This window comes from Carassius gibelio, chromosome A16 (genome assembly GCF_023724105.1).
Source record: "Carassius gibelio isolate Cgi1373 ecotype wild population from Czech Republic chromosome A16, carGib1.2-hapl.c, whole genome shotgun sequence".
Lineage (NCBI taxonomy): Eukaryota > Metazoa > Chordata > Actinopteri > Cypriniformes > Cyprinidae > Carassius > Carassius gibelio.
In genome coordinates, this window is record NC_068386.1 from 18485624 (window position 1) to 18507092 (window position 21469).

General features: G+C 37.8%; 1 protein-coding gene across 3 annotated transcripts; it reads left to right on the forward strand.

Annotated features, from left to right (window-relative positions):
* The first annotated feature begins 244 nt into the window (after positions 1-244).
* Positions 245-21247, forward strand: LOC128030980 (src kinase-associated phosphoprotein 2). Of its 3 annotated transcripts, XR_008188012.1 has the most exons (14): positions 245-464; positions 948-1053; positions 1155-1180; positions 3383-3478; positions 5661-5741; positions 5815-5898; positions 5974-6098; positions 6186-6249; positions 6354-6464; positions 6712-6801; positions 9637-9752; positions 16546-16639; positions 18375-19475; positions 19586-21247. XR_008188012.1 is itself a non-coding variant. In XM_052619095.1 (13 exons), the coding sequence occupies exons 1-12, from the start codon at positions 425-427 to the stop codon at positions 16636-16638; spliced, it is 1032 nt and encodes a 343-aa protein (XP_052475055.1). In that variant the 5' UTR covers positions 245-424; the 3' UTR covers position 16639; positions 18375-19478. The 3 variants fall into 3 exon arrangements, 2 of the variants coding, with proteins under 2 accessions (XP_052475055.1, XP_052475054.1); XM_052619095.1 differs by lacking the exon at positions 19586-21247 and having other exon boundaries at positions 18375-19478; XM_052619094.1 differs by lacking the exons at positions 18375-19475; positions 19586-21247 and adding an exon at positions 16950-17237 and having other exon boundaries at positions 247-464.
* The last annotated feature ends 222 nt before the right edge of the window (positions 21248-21469 follow it).

Genomic DNA, 21469 nt, shown 5'->3' on the forward strand with positions numbered 1-21469 from the left:
ATGAGGACCGCTGCTTTGGATAAAGAAATTAAGTAGTGAAGCTTCTTGTTGAAGATTCAGATTAGATCTGATCATATATGGGCATGCTGTATCTTTTCCATCAGCTTTTCCGCTCTCGTGCTAATAAAAACACCAAAGGTAAACACTATCGTATGATGCAATAAAATAACTTATGCAAAATCATGTATCATCCCTGTTAAACCGTGCACGTGAGTGTGGATGAGGAAACGCGTGGTTCCCCGGTGCACTGTTTAGGGTGAGCGGCGAGTCAAATGTTTCTGCTGGAGCAGGCGTGATGAATGATACTGTCTAATTTGAATAGTGGTTTCTGCAGGGAAGGCTATTTGCCTCTTCCGTATTTCACAGTCCACTTGTAACTTCCGTGTTTCGAAGGCTATCTTGCTGGGTCAAGCGGTTTATCACAATGAGGTCCATCCCGGAAGATTTAACGACACTCATTTCAGGTACGATACTATCGCAATCTTTGGATAACAGACGGGAAAGCGAACTTTAGGGCTCGAGCGCAGTCAGAATATAATATTTATTTTTTTTTGTCTCAAGTTGTTAACTCTACACTTATTTCTGTTCATACTTGGCTGGAAAGAGGAAGTTTAGTCTACCGACAGACGCAGAGAATATTTCCTTGTAGTTAGAGCATAAAGGGGTCTTTGTTTACTTTTTTAAGCCGAGGAGGCTGTGCGCGAAAATATTTTTGTGTTTTAACGTCTTGTTTTAATTATAAAGTCAGCAACATGCGTTAAAATTTCAATTTTTCTTGTGCAGTTAGTTTAAGTTTGAGCCATTGAAATGATCAAATTGTCATCAGTTTGGAACAGTCGAAAGTTAGGCTCCTCAAACATCAACTGCATCTGTTTGCATAAACATAGACTACAAATTAAGTTCTGGAATCCAAGAAAGGCTACCCTTATAAAACTGTCTGTTTTCAGATCTTGAAACCTTTTTAACGGATGTCCTTAAAGGGGAAAATTTGAGCAAAAAAGCTAAAGAGAGAAAGGATGCCTTCATCAAGCGCATTAAAGATGTAAAAACGAGGTACAGCAGAATGTGTTCACAACTATTACCTGATAATGCTTATGACTCTGTGCAGATAATATATTGTCATATTAAACAAATCCAAATGATTTGTGTTCCAGCTACTCTCAAGAGTTCAAGGACAAACGTAAGTTTTGATGTGCTTGTTTTTGTGTGTGTGTGTGTTACATACATGTGTCTGGAGGAGGGGCTAAAGTTCAAGCATGGTGAAGTAAACTATACTTCCCCACTATGCTGTAGTCTGTGTGCTTCACTTGGTCCTGCTTAGCTTTCTTTCTGAACAATTGAACCTTAACTCTTCATGATATGTAAACATCTTTGTAGAAAAGTTTTTTTTGAAATTATAAAAATGCAGAAAGTTTTATGAGGGTTCTGGGTGGGTTTAGGTTAAAAAAGTGTATAACTACGTGTATTTAAAAACAATAAAAGTCTATGTAATGTCCCCATTTAGAAAGCTAAGTATATTCATGTGTGTGTGTGTGTGTGTGTGTCTAATGGGACATACACACACTGTTTCTCTTCTAATGGGAACACGTAAACAGAGTGCTGTAAAAATAACATTTAAGTCACCACATAACTGTTCTCAGATCAGTTTTGTGCTTATAACTTAAAGGTTGAGATGTGGGTAGAGGGCAGACTTTGGTATAGCGCTTTACAGCAGCACTATTACCACATCACAGTGTGAACAGGAAGTTCTTTGCTCAAATTGAACATTATGGCACAAACATATGCACAAATTTTGCTTTTTAATATTAATTATATTGTCAGAGGATGTGATTCAAACAGGCAATAGTGAAAGTGACGTGTTACGTCCCATTAGGGGTGTAACGGTACGCAAAAATCACGGTTCGGTACGTACCTCGGTTTTAAAGTCATGGTTCGGTTCATTTTCGGTACAGTAAGGGAAAGAAATGCAAACATTAAACTGCAGGTTGTTTATTACTATAAACTTTTTTATAAATTTGTTTACACTTTTTAAATATTTTTTAAATAAAATATATATAAAATAAAAAAAGAATAAGAAATAAAATACTGCTGCAAAGTTCTCCACTAAATAAAATACTCTCAGTCTCAAACATTATATATAAAATATAATGAAAAATATAAATAACTATGATTACAGTGCAGCATTACCAATCCCTCAGATTTCGTTATTGCGTTGGACCGATCGGAATTAAGAGCAAAGGTTGGTTTAAATGCCAACGGGAGCTGCGTTTGAATTACAATCCTTTTTTCCTAGTTGTTGTGATGTTCACACTCGCATGATGCCTTTTGAAAACCTTAGGCCGGTGACACACTGGCATATTGCACCTATCAAACATAGTCTATTTTGCCGTCAGTACTGTTGATGGTGTCCTTTATCAGTAGGCTTTATATTTATGCTCAACATGAAGTATAGATATTGTTGTTGTGAAGACAAGATCCTGGTCTGTCGACGGCCTCCCTCTTTCACCTACAGCAGCAGCAGCACGCCAGCGCTGCGTCAGGCACGATTCTGGTGTGTAAAGACACAGAAAACGCGAAGCAGCCGTCACGCAACTGACACGCAGCAGAAACACCACGCTCACGCCAGCCTTAGAATCAACTGCAGGGCGGGATTTGCGCTGAACGCGGAGACTTACGCCACTTAATATGTTCGTTTGGAAACACGAAAATGTACCTACGTTCCGTACACAAAATATTGCATTCGGTCATTCGGTACACACGTGCACCGTACCGAAAGCCCTGTACCGAAACCGTCCGGTTCGAATACACGTACCGTTACACCCCTACGTCCCATACTTGGAATTTGTGCTCTGCATTTAACCCATCCAAGTACCCACACACACACACACCATGAACACACACCTGGAGCAGTGGGCAGCCAATGCTGTGGCACCCATGATTTTTTTTCCCATATTGAAAGAAGAGCTCACTGAAAAATGAAGTTGCTGAAAATGTACTCACCCTTATGCCATCCAAACTGTTTTTTAATTTTAGTTTTTTAATTTTTTATTTATTTTTTGCACATTTGGTGAGGTTTTGACTTACTGTACATCACTTTGGAGTGAATGGGTGCCATCAGAATGAGAGTCTAAACAGCTGATAAAAACATCACAATATTCCACAAGTAATAGACACTGGTGAGCAAGTTGTGTAATGCTAAGTTTCTCCAAGTCTGTTCCGATAAAGAAACAAACACATCTACATCTTGAATAGCCTTAGGGTTCAAGTATACTTCATATTATCTCCTAAACACCATGTCCAAAATTCCTGTCTGGTGGAGGATTGAAAATGTGTCTCCTAACATCCACTTTTTGAGAATGCTGATGAAGACTCTGTTGTGTAGGAGATGAAGAGTTTCCAGAGCCTGATGAAGCAGATAACGACGGAGGATCACTGCAGTCAGAGCAGACTGACAGGGATGAGGAAAGCGCTTATGATGGTGAGTGGAAATCTTGTGATTTATTTAAAAGTGTTACAAGCGAAGTGAAGCATGGAGCATCTGCAATTGTTTTAGAAGAACTTGTGTGAAAGGGATATCATGTGACATTGTTCTGTACCCTTGAATTCTCTCCCGGAAGTCAAAAGTTTGCTAAGTTTGTAATTGTGAATATTATGTATTCTGTACACCGATTGCATTAACAGAATTCAAATAAATGCAGAAAACTAAATCTCTCTCTCCGATTATGAATGAATCACTTATCATCTTTTCTGCAGCTTCAGCTGTTATGACCCCGTATCATTGTGGCAGTCTTTTGTCATGTCCTGTCTAGGATTTTTTTAGTAGTGGTAGAAGAACACAAAAGCCGAATGAGGTGCTTGAAAGACTGATGTAACCCAGCAACAGGCTCAGGAACGGTTTGGAGGCTCAGACGTCAAGGGTTTAGCTCTCTTTTGTCTCTGAGCAAATGGTTTATGGTCTGCAGCCCAGACAATGCTGCCAACAGCCAATGTCAATTCAGGCTTCTGTTTTATTAGCTTTTGTCAAATGAATGCTGTTGGTAGAAATCCAGTTCATCTGATTCCTTTCGAATCATGCCTCATTTCTGATTATTGCAGTGAGAAACTCAGAGACTCAGAAGGGTAGGATGCAGGCTGAGAGTGGTTTGTGTGTATGTATACGGTAGAAAGAAGTTTACTGCTGTAGTGCAGTCATGTGTTTTATAGGTCCTTTTGCCCTGTGCTTGCCAGAGAGAACAGCTGTTCAGCTCAAACATGGGACTGAAGCCTCTTAAGTGCACACTGCAGAGCTTAGGTGAATCCAAACGGCATTTTGAGATTGACCAAAAAGTCATTTGAGCCTATATTTATTTTGGACGAATGTACTAAAGCAAGGAAGTTATGAGCTTGTGCAACCATAATGCCGCTATTTGGGTAAAGGCAGGGAGTTTGTCATTTTATGTGAGATTTATTTTCATAAAAAAAAAGAAAGTGAAAACAGACAGGCACGTCAGGCTGTATTTCATGATGATCAGAGCTTCAACTCTGAGTTTTTACTGTACTTGTATATTCAGCACATGAAAAAGGAAGTTCATTTTACAGCCGAAAGTGAAACATGTTGCCACTATTTATTTGAGGCCTTTAGCAACCACATTCGCTTTTGATCTTTATGGATAAAGATCATTCAGAGTGAGTTTATAGCACACATTTTTAGTCATGGACCATAGTTATGGGTTTGTGTTACATAACACACTTTGTTAAGAAACATTTTCAACTAATATTAAGAACGGCTTCTTAATATTCTATCAAATCAGCATATTAAAATGATTTCTTAAGGTCTATGAAGAAGACATGGCTGCAGAAATTGAGCTTTCTTAAAGAAATTTATTTAATTTATTTTAAAATAGAAAAACGGCCATTGTAAATTGTAACATTTCTTAGTTATTATTATTATTTTACTTTTGTACTTTTTTACAAGTAAATGCAGCATGAATAATCTTTAAACAGTAGTGTGCATTATATTTTTCTTTTGTTTTATTATTATTATTTTTTATTTTCAGTAAGAAAGATGCAAAAATGAAAGTGATGCTCCGTGCCAATTATTTCATATTTTCCGAAAAGGTCATCTTTTTTCAATTGTTTTGCCAGTGTTTCCTCTAAAAGACAGCATGATTATGTTTTCTTTTCCAGTGTTTCTACCAGACACTGAGGGTGTTCAGTTTGCTTTTCACAGTCAGCGTGTGTCATGCTCCCTTGACGGCACTTTATACATAATTGCAAACATTCCACAATTGCCTGTGTCACTCATAACAGCGTTCTGCTCGCTCACACTCTTCCAGTAATGCAATGGTAGTGTGTGCACAAGAGAAGGGAGGGCAGTGTAAACGAGATGGGAGGTTAGCTTTGAAAACAGACCATTCATCTGTTTCACATACTGCTTGTACCTGACAGATCGGTGCGTGAAACTATATCCAGGTTTGAATCTTGCTAACTTTAGTCTTGCTTGACACTGACTTTCGATTTTTAAACCTAAAGTCTTGTGAGCAGCATATAGGTTGCCTAATTTATTTAATTTGTTGTGAAGGCAGGTTCTCCTCTTCATGGATTCTTGTCCAGCACAGCTAGCACTGCTCATCATAAATAAGCTGAACTAAAATATAATAACTTTGTTTTTTTCAAATCAGGAGTTCAACAGGCTCCTCCGGTGGCCGCTCAGGAGCTTCAGTCCGTTTTGAAGAGTGGCTACCTGGAGAAGCGAAGAAAGGGTAGGTTACCGCATTCAGAAACATGTTTAAACAAAAAAATAAAATAAAATAACGTTCCTTCAACTTCTTAAAGATCACAGCTTCTTTGGCAATGAATGGCAGAAGAGATGGTGTGCTTTAAGCAACAACATCTTCTACTACTATGGCAGTGAGAAAGGTGGGTTTTTTAACTATAAACGTAGTCCTGACATCAGAACTGGATCATTCAATAATCGACATTAATTTTCACTAGATAAACAGCAGAAGGGAGAGTTTAATATAGTCGGATACACTGTCAAACTGAACAACACCCTGCGGAAAGATGCAAAGCGAGACTGTTGCTTTGAGGTATCAGCTCCAGACAAGCGTGTTTATCAGGTTGGTCACCTCTCACATCATTTAAAAGCACGCGGTGTTCATTCATATCCGCCGATCATTATCTCTTACAATTCCGTTTTGCTACAGTTCTGTGCTGCGACTGAGAAAGATGCGAAAGAGTGGGTGGAGCACATTGATTTTCTGATTAAAGGTAGGACTGTCCATCAGAAAAACACTGTCACTGTCTAAACTTGGCTTAGCAGGTGGCCTTTTGAAAACAAATGCATCATGTTCTGTTTATGCTTTCACTATCAGACATGGGTGGAGTCATTCCTGAAGATGAAGAAGAGTATGATGACTGCTTAACTGTGTCCCAATCGTCCATGCCTGCACCTATCGATGATGACATTTATGAAGAACTCCCTGGTTTGTACCTCAACTTATATTATATTATATTATATTATATTATATTATCCATCCATTTTTGGTTGTGGGGATGCTGAAGTATTTAAATTTTTTTAGTTTAACTGTTGGTAATCAGTTTAAATAGTCATCTAAAATCCCCTGAGAGTGAATCCTCTATGTATGTGGTGGATAATGGCTATAGAAATTTTTACTTTTTTACAGTATATCAGTCTGTGTCTGACTGGTTCATCTGTTCTCTCCCTCTCAGAGGAAGATACACCCCAGCCTGTTAAACCACCAGTGACCCTGGCCAGCAAACCTGTGACCCTGGCCAACAAACCATCCACCCCTGTGACAGGTAATTACCACTAGGTCACCAAGCCTGTCCATCCCCAACCTGCCCTGCTGTCCCATAACACCGCACAGACTCCCAGATCTGCCAGGGTGGCTATCATTTGTGTCTCCAACCTTTTTTATTCTAGGTCTTGGAAAAAGGTCCCAGAGAAAAAAAAAGAAAAAAGTTAGTCTGAACCAGTGATGTGCGGGTCAGTGTATAAACAACCCGCACCCGACTGACGTTTTCAAATAACCCGGCCGCAACTCGGAGCGCAAAAAAAGAAAATATAAATATTGTACCCGACCCGCTTCCTGACCCGCATTTTTTAAAAGTAGTAAATGCTCATCGAAACATCACTAGGCCATAGACGTAGGAACTAGGTAAAAAAAAAATTATAATATGTATAATATATCATAATATGTACTAAAATAGTGTAGTCTGGCTATGTCTATTTTGATGTTTCTGAAAGTTCAGCAGACAGTGAGGTTCGGGTTTGTTCCGATCCTGAGCAGAGAGCACAGTTCTGAATATTCCGCTCTGCAGAATATGTGCAATAAGGGCTGCCTCCGAACAATATATATATTTTTTTCTAGTCAACTAGTAGTTGTTCATTTAACCCATTTGTGGACAAATCGCCCCTTTATATTAATTGAATTACTTAAATAGGCTATAGCCTACAGGATAATAAGCGTTATGACCGCACGCATAAAGCTTGCCACAAAGAACCGGTTAAATGAATGATTATGAATGCGTCTAAATTAGCAAGGAAACATTTAATTGTTTAGTAAAAACTGGTGTTTTCTGTGTGGCTGCTGAGATGAAGTTGACAATGCAGACTCGCCGTGAACGCCAGAGAGAAATGCACATTTCATATGGATTACATCATCAGAGAGTAGGCTAGCCCATTCATTTTGGTTTGAATATTTTTGTTGAAAAGTAGACATTTCAAACTTTCTGTAATATATAGCCTATATTTCTCAAATCTGTGAGGCACAAGCTGAGTTTCGGTGCCCTCCAGTTCACATGCAATGTAAGTGATCGAGCCAGCGCCTCATTACATTTTCTGCTATATATTTGCTTCTTATTTATTAAATATGGGCAATTGGTTGATAAAACATTGATCAAATTTAAGATACAATTTATACAAAACGAAAATCTTTTAAAAAGTTTTCTATAAAACAAAACTTAATGAAGTCGTCAAAATCATGTTTTACCAAAAACTGTTTTTTTTTTACTGTATTTTTGCATAGTTAAGTGTATGTTTCTTATAATAATGATAATAGTTTATTATTTTTGTGTGCATTGGTAAGATAAACACTAAACAATACTCTCGTAATCATCTCAGTTTAGTGGTTTATTCTGTGCCTGTGTGGGGAGGCATGTATCCTGCCAAGTGTTGGTAGGTTCTGGCAGGAAGCTGACTCCATCGGTGCACTGTGGCCCTCCATGGCCCTCTGCTCCAGGCTCACAGCACAGGATGTCCTGCTGACACAAGACATGGCTGAGGCAGGATCTCGTGACAGATGCTCAGAGGAGGAGGCCAGCTAGAGCACTAGAGAGAAAACTACAGGCTTAACACATTCTAGATAGCAAGATTATCTAAAGAATTTTCCATAGTGTTTGTTGTCATCTTTTGATCTTTGGCTTTTTTGTATAATATTTTCAAATCCTGGAAGTGATTGCATTAATGTAATCGCTGATTCCAGTCCAGTGCAGCGGGTGTAATACTTATGCTGGGTTGTTTTAAGATGCAGCTCTGAATAAAACCTTAAAGCAGCAGTGGGTACGGTTATATTTAGGAAATAATTAGAATAAGCTGCCAAATCAGCAAAGCTGGGAATCGGCCAGCCGTGATGTCTGTTGGAAGATATTTACCTTAGGGAGTTTTTTTTTTCCCTTGATACTAACTAAAGCAGTTTTACTAAACACCCACTCATGGTGCTGCCCTTTGGTTGACAAAATAGATTAGTAAATATATTGTTCATATGAATAAAGAGCCAAGATCAAGGGCAGGTTCAATCTAAACCCAAGGGCAAATATAGCTCAAAATAACAGATTTACAAATTGAAATGTTTCACCCAGAATGCTAATGTTTTGAGATAGAAGGTAAATGTTCTTTTGAAAGGGACTGAAACTTTGCACAAGACAAAAAAAATAAATAAAATAAAAATAAATATATATATACATGGTGTGGAGTCTTTCATTAGAGGGTTCTCCAGTTTGCCGCAGCAGTTTATACTCTCTGCTGCCCACTAGTGGATCTTTCTGAGCCAGAAAAACACACACATTCAAAGATTGTGGTCAAGGAGATATTTTAAGAGAATTCATTCTTTTTTCAGCAAGGACGGGTTAAATTGATCAAAAGTGATAGTAACGACATAATAATGTTACAAGAGATTCCTATTTCAGGGAAATGTGTTCTTTTGAAATTTCTATTCATCAAAGAATCCTGGGAAGAAGAAGAAAAATAATCACAGTTTGCACAAAATTATTAAGCAGTACAATTGTTCAAAATGAATAAGAAGCAGCGAATCATTACAGAATGTGACCCTGAAGACATTTTCAATTCAGCTTTGTATCACAGGAATGAATTAAGTTTTAAATAATAATAAAAAAAAATTCACAATATTACAATTTTTACTATATTTTTGATCATATAAATGCCGCCATGGTGAGCAAAAGAGACATTATTCAAAAACCTTTGAACAGTAGTGTATGATAGAATTTTTATCCCAATTTTTACAGCCCTTCATGAACATTTTGTGATGCATATTGAGTTCAGAACGATGCCCCATTCTGTCTTTAATAATTAAATTATTTTTCTATTTAAATGATGTTCCATTCTTTCCCCTGCAGCAGTGAACAAAAGCACAGACTACGCCAACTACTTCCAGGGCTTGTGGGATTGTGCTGGAGATCATCCGGATGAGCTGTCCTTTAAACGAGGAGACACCATCTACGTCCTCAGCAAGGTAAGACAGGAGCCACGGCCTGGAAACTTCCAGACTTGCCGCAGTTGTCCCGACCCACGTGATCGAGGACAGAAATACTACAGCATGAGGTAAATGTTTATAACCCTGCCCTCTCAGACGGCAAAAGGAACTCGTGAATTTGGCAAAACAAATTCTGTTAAATAAATACACGGGGACGTCTGGATAACACATTTGAGTCAGATGCAGAAAGGTTAGTTTTGGGCCTGTTTGCACGAAGTGCGTTCCTGAGAGTGCAAGTGAAGTACACCCTCTCTGTCTCTCTGTGCACAGTGATGGGATTAGTGTTGTCACTACAGAAGCCCTTTTACTGCTCTTGGCCCTGAGCGGAGCAGTTTGGCAGCCAGTGGCATTCTGTCACCTCTCTCCACGTCTGCCCACTGTGTTGAGCGTCTCCGAGCTCATTTGTGTGTGTGGATTTCAGTATTGGAAGACGGCTCAATGCCAGTAAGGGCAACCGTACACAGGCCGTCAGCTCTTACACATCTCAGCCACTTCACTATTCATGGCTGTAATGGTAGTCTGTGTTCTCAGGAAACGCTGAATCCCCCGCTCTATTTGTACCAGGTGTGGTGGAGGAGGGCGTTTGGTTAAAAACTTCCCGTACCTGTCAGCTCCGATGCATGGGCCGGCTGTGCAGATCTGGGAACTGCCCGTGGGGTTTGTACCTGGCTGACAGAATTAGCTCCATACCTCTCAGGACGGTTTAAAACGGGTCAGGCTGATCCGTTCCCAGAAACAAACTGGGTATCGTGCGGTTTGTCTACTTAGCACCGATTGCCATTCAGAGAAAGAACTGGAAAGCTTAATTGTGTTCGTGCTTTCTCGTTTAGAAGAGATGTATATTATCTCTGTTCTAAAGTATAAGTTAATAACTGTAAAGAACTTGTTGTACTATATAAGTGTCCATGATCTAGTTTAAAGCTAGCAGCAAATTCTTAAATTGTTTGTTTTAATGTTGGTTTCAAATGGGTTCAAAACTGAAATACCATTTAGTTTGACCTTTATTTAACCAGGCAGCTTAACAAATGAAATGTTTACAGATTACCAGGAGACAAAATGAATCAATATGTAGAAAACATATAGAAAACAAGTGAAATATGATCATATAAATATCTTGATGTATTATTAAATATATCATTGAGTTTTCGAGGAGTTGCACCACATGACATTTTACGACCTGAACTTATCTTGCTTTGTCATAAAAAAAAAGTTGAACAATGTGATTACTGACCTTGACATACACAAGTCTTGAAGATCTGCAGGGGTCCGCTCTGAGATGGTTTGTTTTCTGCTTGGTGATTGTCTTTGGTTTTGTAGGCAAACATTTTAAAAACGTTCATAAACAGTGAATGAATCAAAAAATGTTCTTAAAATATTCTAAGAAAGGTTAATTAAGCCAAAATACTTGAATGGATTGTTCAACCCAAAATGTTCATATTGTCTTTTACTCACCTGTTGTTCCTGACCTGTATGGCTTTCTTATAAAGAACACAGAAGAAGATTGACTTTCATTGTATGGACAAAAAGCACCGAGAGATTTCTCAAAATGGTATCATTGATGTTCCATAAAAGAAAGAAAATCGTGCAGGTTTGGAACAGAATGTTCTGGAGGTTTGACAGAATTAAAGGTTTTGGGTCAACTGTTCATTTAATACATTTAAGTATTATATATATATTAGGATAATTGTACCCCCTCAAAAAATATCTAAATTAATTTATATCCAGAAATTACAAACATGCTCATTATAAAATAAGTATCTTTTATGTGTGAATTACATTTTGTACATTTTCATCTGAGATTTTTTGAGGGCTGGGAGGAAAGGGTGGTCTGATTGCCCCCTAAATAAAGCCTAGCAATGTCTATGTGTGATGTCATCTAATGTGATCCATGAAGTAATGGTGAAAGTTTAGGTCTCCAGAAGCGATTACACTGGAAAGAAGCTGACACATAGACCTACCGAATCCAGCTTTCCATAATTCTACCCAATTTATTTATATTCATTTTACTGGAGACAGAAATGTGCAGTAGCAAGATAATGTATCTTCAGGAGAAACAGAGATGACATCCCAATTTCACCAGTGGCTACAAATCCATAATTTGTAATGGATATCATATAAAGCATGCCAATGGGGAAGTTTTCTCATTCTGTTAAAAGTCAGCAGGCTGTCAGAAAATGACAGAATATGGTCTGAATGGGATCCAGGACTGACTGCGTCTTTCAGAGCAAGTCTGCCATCTAGTGGCTAGAATGAGTGAGTATATATACTATATCCAAAAAAATTGCCTTATTCGCCTTTTGAAAGACACAGTTGTGTTGTTTGAATTTTTTCTTTTTAAATTAAAGACGCCATTAAGGCTTCTGGTTTTGTTTAGATACATATGTATGTAAAAAGTTTTGTCTCTGTACAAATAATAACATAAAAAACACACCATTAAATCAAAGGGCACATTTTCTTAAAACAAATAACCCACACGATTAAATCACATTTTTATGAAATACACATGAATTGTATTGGACTGCATAAAAGAGAGAAGCCTAAACCCAGTATCTTGCCAAACATGCTGGGAAAGAACTGCTCGACAGTCCAGTGATACTGTGTCGTATTTGTGCCATTTTATGGGTACTGTGCAGTTTATATTGCAGGCACTCTTTTGTGGCATAGCCCCTTCCCCCTTCCTTCAGCCAGGCTTGTGGATGACCGTAAAGCCGATGTTGGTTTAGTGTCCAGCTGTGGCTCACAGGCCATTCAGAGCAGTCTGGGGAACAAGCCAGTGGGGCTTTTAGTGGCCTGCCTCCTTCCCCTTGGCCATGCAGCAGCTGCAAGTCTAACACCCCCCCCCCCCTCCCCCCCCCCACCTCCATTTATCCCCCTGGCCAGACCCTCAGCGGCTCTGAAAGGGTATTGACCATCAGACCAGGGGGAGGTGTCAGGACCCTAAATCACACACCCCACATTCTCTTCTTTTCAGAGCAGGCAGTGTGTGCTGTAAATGATGCTTGGTCAAAATAGTGCGTCACATGGTCCGTCTGGGGTCCAGAAGCCTTGTAAGCCTCACAAGACCCACATCATTTTGTTGTATATAGCATGATATGCAAATATTAGTCATGCAGGATTTTAATTATTAAGCTTACCTCAAGTAAATTATACATAAATATATTTTAAAGGTCATTTTTTGAAATCTATGTGACCTTACATGTCGGTTTCCTTTTATGGGCGCTTAATAGTCGTGTGTGGGCATGTAGAAGTGTGAGGTCTGCATTGGTTTCCTGTTGCAGACTTATTAGTCACCCTCACCTTCTAATCTGACCCTCCTGCACATGCACACGTTCACACACACACACACACGGCACCAGGGGCTGCCCTGTCACTGAGGTGTGTCTGTATCAAAGGACGGCTACAGGAAGCTTCTTCTTCACCCTTTCACATGTGCACTTCCTGTCTTGTTTCACACAGCCTGGACAACTGCCCTTTATTTCACAGCCTGAGGTGTGTGAATCCTGCACTTTAACATGTTTCCCTTTCATCTCTATTTTGAAGATGACAGATTCATTTGTTTCTGAAATTACACTATTCTTCAAATATCTGCAGTTAGTACGATTTCATAAATTAATACTTTTAACATACTACTTTCATATTACTTATGTAATTTGGCTGTTTTAATGCCATGTACCCTGAAATATGATGAATATAATTTCTGCAAAGGACCCCACCCCCTTTCCTAAAATATAAAGAATGCTATTTATTTAAAGACTCTTTTATACTAAAAATGTCAATATTACATTTAAATAATGTTTATATACATTTATATTTATTATAAAAAGTTACAAATATAGCAACATTAAATGTAATAATAATTTGTTAGCATTTTAAATTATAATTAATTAATTATAAAAATAATAAAAAATAAAAATTATTAAGCATTATAAGGAAAAAAATAACAATTGCAAATAATTATTAATCATTTAAATTGATTTTTTTAGCATAGTGGTTCTCTACCAGGGGACCTCAGGATGACTTAAAAGTGTGTGTCTGTGTGTGTGTGTGTGTGTGTGTGTGTGTGTGTGTGTGTGTGTGTGTGTGTATATATATTTATATATATTTATATATATATATATATATAAATATATATATATATATATATATATATATATATATATATATATATATATATATATATATATATATATATATATATATATATATATATATATACACACACACACACACACACACACACACACACACACACACACACACACACACACACACCCAGCCTTGAAAAAAACTAATAAGATGACTAACTTTTTAAAACTAGTCTTAGCAACCTGCCCCTAATCTACATTCCTGAAGTTATTAGAATGTATAAATGGAATATATTCTAAATTATATTCTAAATCTAAGCTTTACAGATAGCGGAAGATTTATTGAAGTCTATGGTCTTTTAGCAAAGTTCTTCTTTGTACTCTTGTGAGGAGGACAGTGCACACTGAGGACAGTTACAGTGTGTGTGTGTCTGCGGCAGCTGTCAGCAGCTGCATAACCAGACCTGTGCTTTATAGACAGATACATGCACGCAGGCAGTAAGAGGTTTGCTGGCCGGAGCTGAGCACTATACATTACACAGCAGGAATCACTTAGGCTGTCGGGGTCAAGCAGGGGCTCACAAACTTCATATTTAACTTCAGATGGGGTATGATTCAAACCTCATTGCTCTTTCTGAACCATGCAGAAAGAGATTGGTTTTTCTCCGACATTGAGGTGAAAGATGAAGGTAGACGAGCAGTGAGTGTCTAGTCGATTTTAAGGACATCAAAGACTTGAATGTCAGAGAGAGAAAAGGCTATAAATGTCAGTCAGAGTACACTGGATTGAGATGTTTCGGGGGTTTTACTGTAGCTGACCGTTCTTTTCAAGTATAACAAACGAGTGTTTATGTGGGAACTTTCAAAAACGTGCAAAGCTGAGGTTGCTGATTGGCTCTGATGAGTGAGGGCCCCACTAAGGTCCTTTATACGGCCCTACAAAGGCAAAGCACAGTAACTACACCAAAGCTAAAACACTAATTGAGTTGGTATTTTTAATAATATTTATTGTTTACATTTTTCTCCGTTTTCTTGCCAAACCTGTCTGTGACATAGACCGATCATAGAGACCCCACATTGTGTTCGGCCTTTGCAAAGTAATGGAAGATTTTTGATTTGAAAGTTTTGATGCCAAGGACTCCCAGATATGATGAATGCCTTTTATGGGACACCCTTCCTAAAATAAAAGTCAGCTATATTTTCAAGCATATAAACCAGTTTAAATTAAGTGTGACTTTAAAGATGAGAAAATAAATTGTTTCTGAGATTGCACTGTATTTTATAAATTCAGATTTTTATTAAAAAAGGATTCATTGAAATGGTCAAAAGTCACAGTAAATACATATATTTATTGTGTAAAAAAAATCTGTTTTGAATTGCATGCTGTTCTTTTAGTATTTTGTATTCATTAAAGAATCCATTTCTACACATATATTAAAATATATTCAACTTTTTTCAACACTGATAAAAAAAAGTTTAACTGAACACCAAATAAGCTTATTAGAATGATTTCATAAGGATTATGTGCATTTTAATTTGTAATAATATTTCACAATATGACTTGACTGCATTTATGATCAAATAAATGCATTAGAGACTTCAAAAACATAAAAATAAAAATTACCAACTCCATACTTTTTGATGGTAGTGTGTATAATTACATATTATTTATTATATTTAATCAGTTAAATTGGTTGTCTTTTAAAATAATTGCGTTTTATTAAGTTGTGTTTCTGAAATTAGCATAGCAACAATTTTTTTTATATATTTAATATGTTTTATTTCCATATTTGTTTATTTTATTTCCTCATTTATCATTGTTATTTAGAAAAACTAAATTCAGATTTTTTTTCTCTAACTGTGAAAATGCACTGCTGTCAATAGAATAAAGATAATCTCATGTTTTCCGACCATGTTTTGAAAGAAGAATAAAATATTAAACATTAATGTTTTATGCACAGCGCACACATTTACTCTGGCAGCCCTAAAATACAGTTTGTACTTTTCCTGGTGAACCCTCCAGCACCCACTTTCAGTTCAGTGGGGGTCCCCAGACCCCAGTTCGTCCGGCTCGTCCAAAGGTCTGCCAGGAAATGGAAAGATCAGAAGGCATCTGTGAGAATCAGAGGAGTATCGTGGATGTGGAGAAAACGCAGGGTTTAGTGGCTTTGAAGTGAATGGCACCGTGTGATCTGTTAGTAATTATGGAATAAAGAAAGCGAGACCGATGGAAGCATCTTATCTTCTTTTTATCTTTATGGCTATCTTTTCCATGAGCTGGAGAAGAGAAGAGCTGATCTGTCTCTGTACGGAAAGAGAAGGACTCTGTCCCCGGGCTCAGATCTGCTGTGCTTCATATGAAATATATCTCCCGTTCACATTCTCTTGTGTAATCTTTATAGGTCCTGTGGGCCTTGTGTCCTTCAATTGGCCTTGGAAAGACAGACAGGAGGATGGGAGGGAGACAGAATGGGGGGTAGGGATGTACGGATAGAGACAGTATGAGAAGAAAATGAGGAAAAACCTGAGGATGAACGGGTAAATGGACTATATATCGACAGATTTCATTCCCCCGAGCGTTGACCTGTGAGATTTGACCTCGCTGACTGTGTCACTGCGCTGATTGGTCTCAACAGTGAGTGAGTTTAATGAATGTAGGTAATCGGTTGTCTTTTCTTTTTCGGCAGGAGTACGACATGTTTGGCTGGTGGGTGGGGGAGATGAAAGGGGCCGTCGGAATCGTGCCTAAGGAGTATCTCCTGGAACTGTACGTGCTGTAAGGTGAGACACCGATCCTGGAGTGGAAGTCTATATGCCTTGCCTAACCTGTACATATCTGTTTGTTTTAGTTGCACTCTAATAATGATTTTTGAAGTTGTACATAAAATTTATAAATGATTATTGGAGTACAATGTACAACAAAAACAAAAAAAACGTACTATTTCAGTCTCTCCACATCAAAATGTATTCAATTTGTTCCTTAAATTTCTTTTTTAATACGTGTGAAATGGACATAATTTTCACTCAGAAGCTGCTAGTACGAGTAAATCCTGCGCCGTTTTTTTAATTGCACATTTTTGTTCATTTCTAGGAACCTGTGATGGTCTGCTGTTATAGCTTCATGTTCCACAAGCCGCTGTCTCTCTCTGTGTTTCTCTTCGTCTGTGTGATATGTAAAGCAAACTGTTCAAAGGCACAAGTAATTGTAAAATATGTGCAGTGAAGGATGTGATGCTTAATTTTTTGCAGATTATTAAGTTATCACGTGCTGTAGTATTTAATAGGATGACTGAGTGAATGTAACCCTCTCTTTTGTCTTACAAAGGCATTAAGCTGTAGCTAAAAACAGTATGAAATAAAAGCCTGTGCGTTCACTAAACGTTCTGCAGTCAGTTTGTATAGTAGCCACCAGGGGGCAGCAGCGTATAACGCTCTTTATAATGATTTCAGAGCAGATGTAGAATGTCTTCATTTGAGACTCTGTTTGCTTCCTCCATAGGAACAGACAACACAACACAGGTTTCTACACGGGCCATAAGTAATGTTTGTATGTACAATCACAATGTAGCAGAATGTCACGAACCGATGGGAAACAAAATCTCTGACCTTTTTATGCAGAACATAACAAACAAAACAAATAGCAGTTATTCAGATGAGGAATTGATTGTCTGCTGTAGGAGAACTGTTTGGCATATCGGCTCGTATCTTCACGGACCGATGCGTTGACATCCACAGATATGTGCTCACTGAAGTGAGAAGCTCAATTAAAACATGTGTCAGGCCGTTACCTTCTCTGCCAGGAAGAACATATCCAAACGGATTGTTACTATTAGCGTATTAACTTGCTTCACACAATTAATACTAAAGACATTTTAATTTGATCATTACATAATACTGTATTATATACCAGTTGATAAACTATTAGACTCGGGCCTGCTGTTAAAGTTGAGCAGCATGGCACAATTTCAAGCAAATGTTGACACCGTGTTTAATATGGAAATCTTATGTTTGTTTGTTTTTTTGTAGCATCTTCAGCCAGATCTGAAAAGACCAGAATCTCATGAAGAACTATTTGTGTCATATTTAATACCAGAATTAAAAGAGAATTAAGGAATTCTATTTTATATGACATCTCGTCTTCATCTGAAACTCAGTTTCTATTGTCATTATTATACATGCAAAAAATATTTCACTAACTGAACATTTAAATGGCATGACTTTAGTCTGTACATTTTGATTGTTCTTGACAGTTTAAATAACTAGATTGTATTCTGCATTACAGTAAGCTGCTGACATAATTGGGGTGGCATAAATGGGTTTATTTGTATATTCCAGACTGCAAATAAAATAACAAATTAGATATTTTTAGGACATATTATATTTCTTATTCTTATCTAGCATTTAATTAAATGCTGCATTAAGAACTGCTGTATGAAACAACAATGCTGTATTGGTTCTTAGCAAAGCTTAGAATAAATTCATTTATATGCAATGTAGCTGTTTCTTCACTTTTTAGCTGTGTTTCCTGATAATTTATTGGAATGGTGGAATCTGGAACACCGCAACATTCCTGATTGAACTCGTCCAGTCCGTTAAAGACTCCGCACTAATGAAGGAGCTCAAGGTGGAGAGGATGTTTCCACTAAGCCACACATCACACGTCAGTAGCTCACTCTTCTCTCGGTCAGGGAAGGAGAGGACAGGATGTTAGTGGTGAGAGGAGTGGAGGTAAGACACCTGTCGAGGGAGGTGGGGATTCATTAGTATTCCTTTTACATTTCCCATCAGTTCCTGAGCAGAGCGGAGAAAGGAGGGGCACCATCCGTCTCCTCCACAGAGGTCTACACAGAAGGCTGAAACGGAGAGGCGTGTGATGTCATAGAAGAGGTTGAATAAAGCATTCAACTGCATGAAAAGATTTTGGTGCGGATGTTGAATTTCCTCCTCTGTGAAATGCTTAATTACCACTTCCTGTCTGAGGACTTTACGGGATAGTTCAACCAAAAGTGACAATTCTGTCATGCAACTTGTATGACTTTCTATACTAATATTATATAAAATGAAAAACTTAAAGATAGAAATTTTGCTTTGGCCACTAAATGAAATAAAGTTTAAGCCGGAGAACTAAAATTACTAAAATTTACATTACATTATTTTTTATAAATAATTTGCTCTCATTTTTGTGTACGTCTTTGTTGCTTGTTTAAAGGTTGAGAATGTGTATATTTTATTTTGTTGCTTTTTTGCAAATAAGAAATCCCAATAAAGTATATGAACCATGAAAAGAAATCCTAAAACTAAAATAGAAGTGTTAAAATAAAATAAAAAATGTATAAAATTGCTTTTAAAATTTAAATAAAAACTGAAAATACAAAAATAGAACCTACACCAAAATATTAATTAATTCTTCAATAGTACATAAAATAACACTGGGACCAATAAACCATTCAACCCCATCGTCTTTCACTGTATGGACAGAAAGACATTTTTCTTTTTCAGAATATCTTCGTCTGTGTTCCACATGCAGAAGAAAGTCAGTCATACAGGTTCGTAATGACACGAGGGAGTAAATGAGAAATAAAACTACCGTTTTAAGACACACCCTGTCAGCATGAAGGTAAAACTGAACAGCTCTCTGAAGTGTAACAGAATATCTACAAAGTTTAAGTAGACTGTTCGCATGTAGGTTATGTTCTAGATATTGAAAGAACACTCGTTTCCGTTCAGGTCCTGTTTTGTAGCGGCTGGGAGGTTTGCGGCAGCAGATGGGCCGTCCCGCTGTGTGCCTGATTGAAACACAGAAGCTGGCCTCGACTCATAACAACATCACCAGCTCCTGTCAGCTCCAGCCAGGGAACAAATCAGCCTTCCTGCGGCTCTGCTGCAGGGAACACCACTCTGCTCGGAGGAAAAAGCGAGGCCCGTCCAAGGGCACAAAGGGTCCTTACATTTTAGGACTGCCTGGCTGTCAGAGGTTATAAGCGCTGTGCTTGTACCCACAGATGATAGTCATGAAAATCAAAGCTGGAGGTGCAGATGGCCAATCCGTATGTGGAAATCCTCTGCAGACTGCACTGTGAATATTGAAGTACTGATTATATAAACTGGTCCAAATAGACTAGTCACGATTACACGTTTGAAGATAAACCTCAGGTTAATGCTTGTTTGAGAAATCTCAGAGATCATTCAAATGTATCGTTTCCCATACTGTTTGCAAAATGAATCGTTCTTTGAATGTTTTCGCTAATGTCCACATAAAAAAAAGAAAAGAAGACTACTTCCAAAAACAATTTGAGAAAATTCAGTATGTTAACTTAATTCTTAATTCATTCTTAAAATGTGTTTTTGCTGGGTAGGTCCTGGTTTTGAGCACAGTGATGATGGGTGGCATTTGTGGTTGAAGAAAGCAGGGTGGAGGGTCTTTGTCTCTTGAGCTGATGATATAGTGAGCTGGAGCTCCGAGCAGAATGATATGAAGCCCACCCTCTGTCCTCTGGGTGACATTCAAAGGATCCATAAATCCTGCTCTTTATGGGGCCAGTTTGCCATAAATCCCACGACCTAATTGGAGATGTAATGAATTATCATAATTAGTCATAGGCGGTTTTACATTAAATGGGAGGTGTGTATGCCACGGGGTGCAGTCCATCATGGGGGACGGAAATCTGTGTTTGTGGACAGCAGAGATTTCATCGGAAGTTTCCCCAGCTGTCTAATCAGAGATCAGATGTGCTGTGTGTGTGTGTGTGTTTCTCTCAGACAGATTCCTAGATCATAATTCAGAACATTAGCACATGGTTTTTGCACACATTCTGCAGACAGGGGGGCAATCTTACAATCTTTCTCAGCTTTCAACTAAATTTGTCTGTGATGAAAAGCTGTCGTCAAAGACCGTTTTGCTAAATATTACCATTTGATTTTATAGGCTAATAAATGATTTGGTTAATGGATCTGCACTCCTTCCCCTGCTCTGCTCCGGACAGCTGTATATCCTTTTTTACAATTTGTTGGAAAAATATAGGTTTCATAAATAAGTGCCACAGAACAATTAATATGGAGTGCATTCAATTCTAGAAATGATGCTAAACGCTAATAATTAAAACAACTGGAAAAGAAGTTTGACGAGTCGAGCTGAAAGTAGAGCAGAGAGTGCAAAGAGGAGAGCAGGTGCCCTTTTGGTTTAACTGCTCAGTTTGGTAATGATGCTGTTAATATGAGCTAACACTGTAAAAGAAAATGACAATTCACGGATGAATTGTATCATTATTTGTGTGGAACACATCTGCAAGACATGGTCAGGATTTAGAGGAAATTATACTGAAAATGTTTTATGTATTTGTGTGCATGAAAGTTGATTAAAGGTTAAGTTATTAAACGCACATTTTCAATCACCCTCGTGAAAAGGAAATACACTTTTAACAGTAGTACTTGATATGGAAATAATACTTTACAAGAATACACTTAAGTGCAAACTGCTGAATGCTTAACTGCATGAAAATTGCAATTAAACAAAAAGTTTACCTTTTTGACAGCTACATGTAGAATTTAAGTATATATATGTTATTTCATAATTACTTTTTTGTCTTTGAAATATGGTAATTGCAAGTATTA

Excerpts from the sequence above, each read along its gene's own strand:
- LOC128030980 (XM_052619095.1), top strand. The coding sequence starts at position 425 with ATGAGGTCCATCCCGGAAGATTTAACGACACTCATTTCAG. Across the intron at positions 5,899-5,973 it reads CTACTATGGCAGTGAGAAAG|ATAAACAGCAGAAGGGAGAG; the intron begins GTGGGTTTTTTA and ends AATTTTCACTAG. Across the intron at positions 6,250-6,353 it reads CATTGATTTTCTGATTAAAG|ACATGGGTGGAGTCATTCCT; the intron begins GTAGGACTGTCC and ends TTTCACTATCAG.